The sequence below is a fragment of the Petaurus breviceps genome, unplaced genomic scaffold, assembly GCF_028583685.1.
Source record: "Petaurus breviceps papuanus isolate PSGF00001 unplaced genomic scaffold, PetGlider_PUasm1.0 673, whole genome shotgun sequence".
Lineage (NCBI taxonomy): Eukaryota > Metazoa > Chordata > Mammalia > Diprotodontia > Petauridae > Petaurus > Petaurus breviceps.
In genome coordinates, this window is record NW_027186448.1 from 442,554 (window position 1) to 452,058 (window position 9,505).

Genomic DNA, 9,505 nt, shown 5'->3' on the forward strand with positions numbered 1-9,505 from the left:
GAAACAAGAAGCAAGAAAAGCATGAGAAGGTAAACAGGGAAAAGAAATCATAAGGAACTTATCAAAGTTGAACTATTAACATTCCTACATGGAAAAACAATAATTGGAACTAATGAAACTTTTGTCAGTATGAAAATAGTTGAAGGGAATAGAAATATATATATATATATATATATATATATATGTTTAGATAAGAGGGTATATGGGCATATGAATACATATGTAAATGTGAGTATATATGTTTACAGGTATACATAAATAGAGGGCACAGGACCAATTTAACAGGAAGGGATGATACTTAAAAGGTGAAATTAAGAGGAGAGAGATGAATATAATGAGAGGAGATGGGGAGAGACAGAATGGGGTAAACTATCTCATAAAGAAGAGGCAAGGGAAAATGGTTACAATGGAGGGGAAGAATAGGAAGGGAAAAGGGAATGGGTCAACCTTATTCTCATTGAATTTGGCTTGGGGAGGGAATACACACTAAATAGGGTATCTCACCCTATAGGAGAGTAGGGGGGAAGGGGATCAGAGGGGGGATGATGGAAGGGAGGGTGGGCTGGGGGGGAAGGAAGTTGGAAGCATCCACTTTTGAAAAGGGACAGGATCAAAGTAGAGAATAGAACAAGTGGGAGGTGGGATAGGAGGGAGGGAAATATAGTCAAGTCTTTTACAATATATCTACTATGTTATTGTTTTGCATTAGCCACACATGTACAACCCATACTGAATTGCTTATCTTCCCAGTAATGATGGGTGACAAGGGAGGAAGGGAATGAATCTGGAATTCAAAGTTTTAAAATCAAATACATATTATATAATATATACACATACAATATATATAATAAATATACATATTAATACTATTTTACATGTAATTGGGAAATAAAATATACAGGCACTGGGGCATAGAGATCCACCATGCCCTACTGGAAAAGTCGAAAGGGGTATGGGAGAAAATATGGGAGAGAGCAGATTGGAGGATTGGATATCCTGTGGGACTGCTATTTTGGGGTGGTGGGTAGGGGAAAAACGGGGAGAAAATTTGTATCTCAAAATTTGGTGGAAATGAATGATGTAAATCAGAAGTTAATAAAGCATTTGAAATATTAAAGAAAAAGAAAACTTCATTAGGTAGGACATCTTGGGCTAACCTCTTTCACTGCAAGCATCCTTGCAGACTTATAGTAATCAGCCCAAGCAGGTCTCCGTCTAAATGAACTCATACCAACTTTCCTCCTGATCGCCCCCTTTCACTTCTCATGCCAATACTAGAAGACCCTTCCTCTTCAGCAACTTCCACCATAAAGAATATTATAGACATAGGCCCATTGACTCTTAAGTATTGTTACCTCCAAATGGTTGAGAGAGAAACACTTCTTCCTTTTGTGATTAATTTTTTTTATTACTTTAGGACATTTTAAACTCTCAACCATTTTCCTCTCCCTTGAACCAAATGAACATAGGAACAAGACTCTAATGTAAATGAGTGGAATAAGAGCCAAGGGGAAAAGATCTAAAGGATCCATCTCACTTCCTCACCAGCTCTCTCATTGCTTTATTGTCAAACCGAAAGAAATGCCAGCCTTCTGCTGCAGTGAGGTCTTTGGCTCCCCTGGCCTTGTAGAAGTCCATGGCACTTTTGTTCCAGTCAAGGACAGCCAGACGGAACTGGGAGCAGCCTTTCTCTAGGGCAACCTGCAGGAAGGTCACCCCACATATAAATAGTGGTTAGAGGGGGAAAGGCCCAGATACCTAGTTCTCAGACTACCCCTTTCACCTCCCCAGTCCCCTCTACACTCAGAAATACAAGTAACTAACCCCCCAAACCATCCACAGACAGACTTCCTCACCTCAGCCACTTTCTTGACAATCTTGGAACCAATCCCCTGACCTATTGTGAGGAGAAAAGCATTAATGGGAAGGTGGTATAGACACCTAGCTAGAGGATGATAGATACATAGCTAGAAGGAGCAATAAAAAAGAGGGGAAAACTTTATGTTTGGAAAGTAGTGGAAAGAAAGATTACAGTAGCTTGTAATCCAAGCCAGTACCCCGATATTTCGGCATCACATAGATGTCCTCCAGGTATACGTTTCGTCCTGTCCATGTGCTATAGATGAAACAGTAGAGGCCATAGCCCACCACAGTGGAACCTGAGAAGGCAAGAAGGGAGAAATCATTGAGAGGCTAGGAGGGCCAGAGGCCTAACTATCCCTCTGGACATAATACTGTTGAGGGGCCAGAAAAATGGAAAGGGGTGCTCGTGTGTGTGTGTGTGTGTGTGTGTTGGAGGGGGCCAACACTCTACATATCAGTGCCAAAAGGTATATGTGGAGCAATAAATGGAGTGATAGTTTTGAACTTGGAAAACTTTATCTTATTATTAAATTTTTAAAATTAAATTAAATTATTAAAAAATATTATTAAATCCTAGTTCTGCCAATGTTTGTTCCTCTTTTGTAAAATGGAGATAATAATGTAATAACTTTCACAAAATAGTTTGCAAGCCATTAGCATTATATAAATACTAACTATTATCTTTTTTGGGGAAGGGGAGAAGGAAAGAAACTCCTTTTACTCATACAGATTGGAGCCCTAAGATCTAGCCGACTGGTATGGAGTCACAGAGGTAGACTGTGTCAGAGGCAGGACACTGTGACGCCAACATTCCAAGATGCCTCTCAGAGGATCTGTTACTACAGTAGCTCTTACCCTGGGCATCCCCGGGCTCTGGAGGAATCTCAGCCACCAGACAGTGGTAAAAAGGATTTTCACCAAAGCCATCAGTTTTCAGGGCTGCAGAGAGAGATAAGAGATATAATTATATAGAGGCAGAAAAAATTATCTACCCAATTGGGTGACTAGGGGAAAATGAAGGAGGGATCCAAGGTTCCTTGTCTGCCAGTGCTATCAACTCCCCAAACCCCCTCATCAGAGCCCTACCTCCTTCGCTGATCTTCACTTGATCTAAGAGTTTCTCAAACTCTGCTAATTCCTGTAAGTACATAAAAGGAAGAAAGAGGGACAATATATAAGAGAACAGAGTTAAGAGATCAGGAGAGTCATCTAAGTATGTCTATAGTACAAAATAAGGTTCAGGAGGCCTGGGACTTTTTTTCCCATTTGCCTTAATTAAAAAAAAAATACTGGGGGGGAGGGGCAGTTGGGGTTAAGTGACTTGCCCAAGGTTGCACAGCTGATAAGTATCAAGAGTCTGAGGCCGGGATTAGAACTCCTTACTCCAGGGCCAGTGCTCTATTCACTACTCCACTAGCCGCCCCATCCCATTTGCCTTTAGTAGCATCCACACTTAACATATTGCACATGGTAGATACTTGTGGACGAATGAGATATTTTTGTACATGGACAAAACAGGGATTTGTTTTGCTTGACTTTGCACATTAGTTACAAAGGTTTTGTTTTTTCTTTTAACCCAGGAGGAGGGGTGGGGAGGAAAGGGGAGAATAAAAATAAACACTTCCTCGTGCCACACCTGAAGTGAGGAACACCAGAATTCAAATGTGACTTCTGACACTTAGTAGGAGTTAATCCCCAGCAAGTCACTTAACCCTGTTTGTCTTAGTTTCCTGATCTCTAAAATGGGGACAATAATAGTACCTACTTCCAAGGTTGTTATGAGGATCAAATGAGATATTTGTAAAGCATCTGGCACATAGTAAGCACTGCATAAATGTTAGCTATTGTTATTATTACTCATGTTAATATTAATTGGTTTTATTGAAAAAATAAATATATTCGAGACTTGAAACACTGGAAGTGAATGCCCCAGGTTAAAATTTGGCGTGGCTGTTTTTTTTTTTAAGTGCTTGTTGAATTGTCTTGACTGGAGGGGGCCGTTGGAGGTATTGGCAGTCTGGGCTGCTCCTGCTTATTTCCTTCCCTCCAGGACCCCAGGAATCCACGCTTCCCGCATCCACCCGGCTCCCCTTCCTTCCCCCCGGGACCCAGGCCTCGGCCCCCCCCGGCCCGCCTCGGCGCAGCTTTCACCCGAATCATCTTCATGATTTCCCCACAGTCTCTCTCCGTGGCTTCCCGGATCAGCACAGCCGCCATCGCTGCCCAGCCCAAGACCACGGCTTCCGGGGCTCCTCCTCCTGGCAAAGAGGACAAAGTCCTGGCCGCGGCTCCCCGGGCCGCGCTGAGGGGGCCGGGGGCACTTTAGAGCAGGGGCTCCTGACTTTCTCTGTGTCCTGGACGCCTCTGGCAGCCTGGCAAATCCATGGACCCCTTCTCCGCACAGTATTTTAAATGCACAAAATGACATGCACGGAATTACAAAGGAACATGATACTGACATGCAATTATCAAACTATTAAAAATTAATGGATTCCCAACCCCCCTATCCCCACCCCAAATCTCAGCTAATGTCCCACTTTCTGCAATGAATAGAGTACTGGTCTGGAGAAAGGCAGTCCTGAGTTCAAATTCAGACTCAGGCACTTACTAGCAGTGTGACCCTGGACAAGTAACTTAACCTCTGATTACCTCAGTTTCCTCGTCTGTAAATGGGAATAATAATAGTACCTTATCTCCCAGGGTTGTTATGAGGATCAAATGGGATAATTGCAAAGCACAGTGCCTATCACATAGTAAGCACTTAATAAATGCTTGTTGATTGAGTGACCCCCTGAAACCTGTTTACATTCTAGGCCTCAAGTTAATGACCCCCTGAAAATGGGAACTCAGACTGCATGGCCCCCAAATGAGATGGAATGTAATTGGAAGCCTAGGACCAGGAGACAAACTAGAAACTGGGGCTCAGGGGAGAAAGGAAGGAGGACCTGAGTGTAAATTCAGCCTCAGACATTTAACACTTACTAGCTGTGGGGTCTCCGGCAAGTCACTTAGCCCCAATTGCTCAGCCTTCCCCCCTCCAAGAAAAAAAAAAAAAAGAGATCACCCAACAGAGATGGAAACTGAATCCCCAAGAGAGATGTTTTCCACCTTCAACCTCTTGGTCTCCCTTTCAGTGAGATCACTCATGACCACAAATAAAAAGGGCTTTACTTTTATTGTTGTGCTTTTCTCTTTTTGGTCAAATCCTAAATGTATCACTTAGTATGTGACTTTAAAAAAAGTCACTCAGTTTTTGTCTATTATTCTTCCAGACCTCAGTTTCCTGATCTGTGAAATGCAAGAGTTGGATAGCCAAGATCTCTAAGGTTCCTTCTGGCTCTGTCTATAGTTTGATAATATAACTCTCTATATAAACCAGTTATATATTATATAACTCTAATCCTGTCTCACCAGTCCTGCTTGCCCCTTAGACAAACGTGAAAGATAAAAAAAATTCATGCTAATATATTAATGACTTCATTGATCAGCCCCAGAGTACTTAAATTTTAAAAGTGTATTCTTTAACAAGATTGAGGCCAGGAAGAAGTAGCTGCAGGATTTCAGGCACTGAGGCCTAGAAGCAGGTCCTTGCAAACACTATGGGAAGATACAAAGGAAGGAGCATGTAGTGGTAGCAACAGTACTGGTTTTAGAATCAAATAACCCCAATCTGAGTCCAGTCACTAGTACCTCTGGCAAGTTACTTTCCCTCTCTGGGCCTCAGTTTCCTAATCCATAAAATATTGGGGGGAGAGGTTTGAAGTTGTACTACATAATCTCTAAAGCCCTTTTCAGTTCTTAACCCTAAAATCTTATGAAGGATTGCTTATGAGTGGAATAATTCTAGCACAAACAATCTGATGGAGCAGGGAGGGTAAAGGAAGATAGATACAGAATACAAAGGGTTAACTTGAAAAAAGAAGAGCCTAAGGGCAGATTTTCTTCTTAAATTGGAAAGGGGGGAGAACTAGAGTAGTGGACCGAGTTTGGACAGAGTTACAAATGGGACTTGCTGAAAGGATTGGGGTGACCTGGTTTTTTGTTTTTGTTTTATCTTGGGATTCCTATCATTTAGTACATTGCATTACACATAGTAGGACTTAATAAAGCCTTAAGACAGATGGGGAATCTAGGAGGAGGGCCCCATGAACTATCTCTCATCCCATTTGTCCTCTCAGGGGCGGAGGGTCAGTGCCCCTGTCTACTACCCTCCCTCCTTTCCCCCAGGACAACCTTTAACCAACTACCTCCCATGCCCAGCAGGGGTGCCCGCCTCTCAGCTGACTCCCCAGAGTCATTAGAAGCACGGAACAGAGAGAGCTGCCCCACAATGGAGGGTCTGTGCTCATTAACTCTACTGCTGCTGTTTCTGTGGCCACCTGAGACCTGGGAGGGACCAGCTCCTAAATCTCCACTTCCCACAAAGGTGCATGATTAGGGTGAGGGTGGGATTCTGTGGAAGAAAGGTCTGGGTACAGTGGGGGCAGGGGTGGGTGGGGACTGGGCAGGAAGACATGAATTCTGGAGTTCTGCCTGTGTTTGTGTATCCTTTCTGTCTTTCTCTTTTCTGGATATTATCTCTCCATATCAATCAATCTATACCAGTTTTGTTGCTAAATCACATGTTCCTCTGTAAGCACTAGGCTAGGGCCTGGGGGCACAAAGACAAAATGGAAACAGCTCTAGTCCTTTCCTGGTTCTTCCCCCACAGATCTCCAGGGATCCTGATGTTCTCCATCTTGGTAGTGGTACTGGGCAAGAGCCTGTCATCATCATGACTTTTAACCTCACCAAGGTCACTAGGTAAATGAAGAATCTTGGACTCCCACTTCCTTTTCTTCTTAAATCTTACCTTTTCCTCAACCTTGCCTCCACCTCTCCCTTCCCTCTTCTCTACTTCACCCAATCTTTTTCTCATCTTGAACCCTCTCTCTCTGCTCTGCAATCTGTCCTTCACACACACATACACACAAACATTTCTACACATACACAAGTATAGTTCAACAGATCCTGCCTCCCTTCAGAGCCATCTCTTCCTTTGACCTTCGGACCTGGGACCCAGAAGGAGTGATTTTTTATGGGGATACAAATCCCAAAGATGACTGGTTTATGCTGGGACTTCGGGGTGGCCGGCTTGAGATACAGCTCCACAATTTTTGGGCCCAGCTCACTGTGGGAGCTGGGCCCCGCCTGGATGATGGACGCTGGCACCAGGTGAATATTCTTTATGAATGGATGAAGTGTTGAGTAAATATCAATGAATGAGATGAGGAGTAGATTCCAAGTACCTGGGGAGGGGGGGAACTTATGTAAGAGTGCGATGCATAGTTCTGATGCCCCCTTCTTTTTCCATGCAGGTGAAAGTCAAGAATCAGGAGGATTCTCTGCTCCTGGAGGTGGATGGAGATGAGGTGCTGAGGTTGAGCCAAGTCTCTAGGCCCCTGGCAGGGAATGCTCTCCCCGAAATAAGGATTGCTGTGGGGGCCCTGCTCTTCCCCCCAACTGACCTTCATCTCCCAGTATGCTTGAATTCTTAAAGGGGGAAATAAGGAGGGAACATAAAAATGGGGATTAGGGGTATTGAGAGGACTTTATTCCCTCACAGATAATGTACTTGTCTGTGAGGGAATGAAAAGCCTGGAGGGGGGGGACACACTGCTAGTTCTAGGACCCAATGGTGAATCCACCTCCACCTCTCAGCTGATTCCTGCCCTGGATGGTTGTCTCCGGCAACACATTTGGCTGAATCACCCTGGCAACACTGTGCCCTTCAGCCACCCACCTCGGGGGGTTTGCAACCCTGAAACCCAGCCAGGAACCTTCTTACCCCCAGGTGCCCATACAGTGTTCAGCCTCAAAGGTAAATTCACCTCATAAAGTCCCTAGATGTATTTCTCCATAGCATCATTTCATTTACCTCTCTCTCTCTCTCTCTCTCTCTCTCTCTCTCTCTCTCTCTCTCTCTTTCTCTCCTCCTAGCATAACCCTATGCCCTTATAGCCTCAGCTTTTTCATTTCTTTCCCCAGATCTCCCCCAACCAAATATGGACCCCTGGGCCTTCTCCTTGGAGCTCAGACTTCAATTTTTCCGGGGTTCAGGATGCCTCCTTGCCCTGGGTATCCTGGGCAATCACTCCCTGCTCAGCCTTGACCTTGAAGACCAAGTGAGAGATAGATGAGGCCTCAGGGCAGGGCCTGAGGAGTGGGGTGGGGTCTCCAGACTGGGTAGTATGGTGAAAATTTCATAAAACTGGGAGTAAAAAGATGTAGCTTCTAATTTCCTCCGTGGCTTGGGGCCAGTAACTTTCCATTTCTGAACCTTAGTTTCCTCTTCCATAATATGAGGGTTTGGATAAGATAATCTCTAAGGTCCCTTCTGTACCCCAGGGAGTAGATATGGCTTGGATGGAGGGGGAGGAGGGTGTTACTTGGACAATGGATGTGGTCCACTGGAAAAAAGGTGTGTCTCTCTCTCTCTCTCTCTGTGTCTCAGATTTTGGTGCTTTCTGCCAGATTACCACAACAGGAACTGGAGGTACACTCTAAGTCGCTGCCTGTGAGCCCAGGGCCTCTGATTCAACTTCAGCTGGGCCTGACCAGGGTAGCACTGAGTCAGGGGCTACAGGAAGTGGCACTTATTTTGCCCCCTGCACTCCTAGTCTCCCTTCTAGACCTCTGGAACCAACCTAAAGGGAGCCTTATTCTGGGAGTGACACCAGGTACAAGAGACTTTTCCTAATTTCCTTCTATTCTCCCCACCCCCTATACATACTTACATATCTGGGGACCGAAAAGGATATCTATTTGGAAGGAGAAGGGAAACAATGATGAGAACCATGGGAAACATCTCAGGAACTTAGAAGAACAAAAATATATAAAATAAAAATTCTGAGGGGTGGGGTACCTATGTGGAGAAAAGGGGAGAAAGCCACAGGAAGAGGGACTATTTAGGTACTTATAGGGTAATATGGGAGAAAAAGATGGAAAAAACATCTGGAAACAGAATAGGCAAGGGGGTAGAAGTTTCTTTCTGAGACTTGACATCCCATCTCTATCCTCATCCAGGAGAGGACTCTTCTGCCTCCTTCTGTCTGGATGGGCTTCGTGTCCAGGGCAGGGAGCTGGACGTGGATCAGGCTCTAAACCGAAGCAAGAACATCTGGACTCACAGCTGTCCATGGAGTCTGAACAATACTAACACACCTCATTAAACTTCCTTAAAAAGAGCACCTTAAATTGAGTCCTTCGGCTTGCAGCCCATCAGACACCATCCTTCTCTCCTTCCCCATCCTCATATCCAAAGGTCCCAAAGTGAATGGTGAAAAAAGAACATAGTATTTTGAGCCAGAGATCCTGAAATTAAAACCCAGCTCTACTCTTTACTACCTGTATGATCTCAGGGAAGTGATCAGTTTAAAAAAAAACGGTGGTCTGCTAGATGACCTCTATGGTCTCTTCTAGCTCTAAAGTTCTGTGATGCTATGACCTTTCCTAGACATAGCAACTGGGCTCCTCCAGCCTTCTAGAACTCAGGCTCCATTCCATCTATTTTTTTGTAGGAAAGAAGGAAAGAAGCCTTAGTGTCCAAGATGAGACCATATCATTGAGATGGGTAGAGAATTTTCTATCATTGGAAATCTTC

The 9,505-nt window shown here is 44.3% G+C and overlaps 2 protein-coding genes across 2 annotated transcripts; one reads left to right on the forward strand and one right to left on the reverse strand.

Moving 5' to 3' along the window:
• Positions 1-1,380: 1,380 nt before the first annotated feature.
• On the reverse strand, positions 1,381-4,184 carry SAT2 (spermidine/spermine N1-acetyltransferase family member 2). The gene is made up of 6 exons (XM_069104055.1): positions 4,015-4,184; positions 2,950-3,001; positions 2,719-2,802; positions 2,058-2,159; positions 1,857-1,897; positions 1,381-1,701 (listed from the first exon to the last, which is right to left on the reverse strand). Exons 1-6 carry the CDS (start codon positions 4,078-4,080, stop codon positions 1,534-1,536), a joined length of 513 nt encoding a protein of 170 aa, XP_068960156.1. The 5' UTR covers positions 4,081-4,184; the 3' UTR covers positions 1,381-1,533.
• Positions 4,185-6,159: 1,975 nt separating this feature from the next.
• Positions 6,160-9,074, forward strand: SHBG (sex hormone binding globulin). The gene is made up of 8 exons (XM_069103995.1): positions 6,160-6,289; positions 6,575-6,666; positions 6,888-7,077; positions 7,221-7,382; positions 7,564-7,723; positions 7,891-8,027; positions 8,357-8,582; positions 8,929-9,074. Exons 1-8 carry the CDS (start codon positions 6,194-6,196, stop codon positions 9,072-9,074), a joined length of 1,209 nt encoding a protein of 402 aa, XP_068960096.1. The 5' UTR covers positions 6,160-6,193.
• Positions 9,075-9,505: the final 431 nt, after the last annotated feature.

What these genes read in the sequence shown, in the direction of transcription:
- SAT2 (XM_069104055.1), bottom strand. Translation starts at nt 4,080, where the DNA reads ATGGCGGCTGTGCTGATCCGGGAAGCCACGGAGAGAGACTGTGGGGAA. An exon ending in AGTGAAGATCAGCGAAGGAG is followed by an intron (nt 2,803 to 2,949) that starts GTAGGGCTCTGA and finishes CTCTCTCTGCAG; the next exon opens with CCCTGAAAACTGATGGCTTT. An exon ending in TGTGATGCCGAAATATCGGG is followed by an intron (nt 1,898 to 2,057) that starts GTACTGGCTTGG and finishes TCCTCACAATAG; the next exon opens with GTCAGGGGATTGGTTCCAAG.
- SHBG (XM_069103995.1), top strand. Translation starts at nt 6,194, where the DNA reads ATGGAGGGTCTGTGCTCATTAACTCTACTGCTGCTGTTTCTGTGGCCA. An exon ending in AATCTCCACTTCCCACAAAG is followed by an intron (nt 6,290 to 6,574) that starts GTGCATGATTAG and finishes CTTCCCCCACAG; the next exon opens with ATCTCCAGGGATCCTGATGT. An exon ending in GCCTTGACCTTGAAGACCAA is followed by an intron (nt 8,028 to 8,356) that starts GTGAGAGATAGA and finishes TCTGTGTCTCAG; the next exon opens with ATTTTGGTGCTTTCTGCCAG.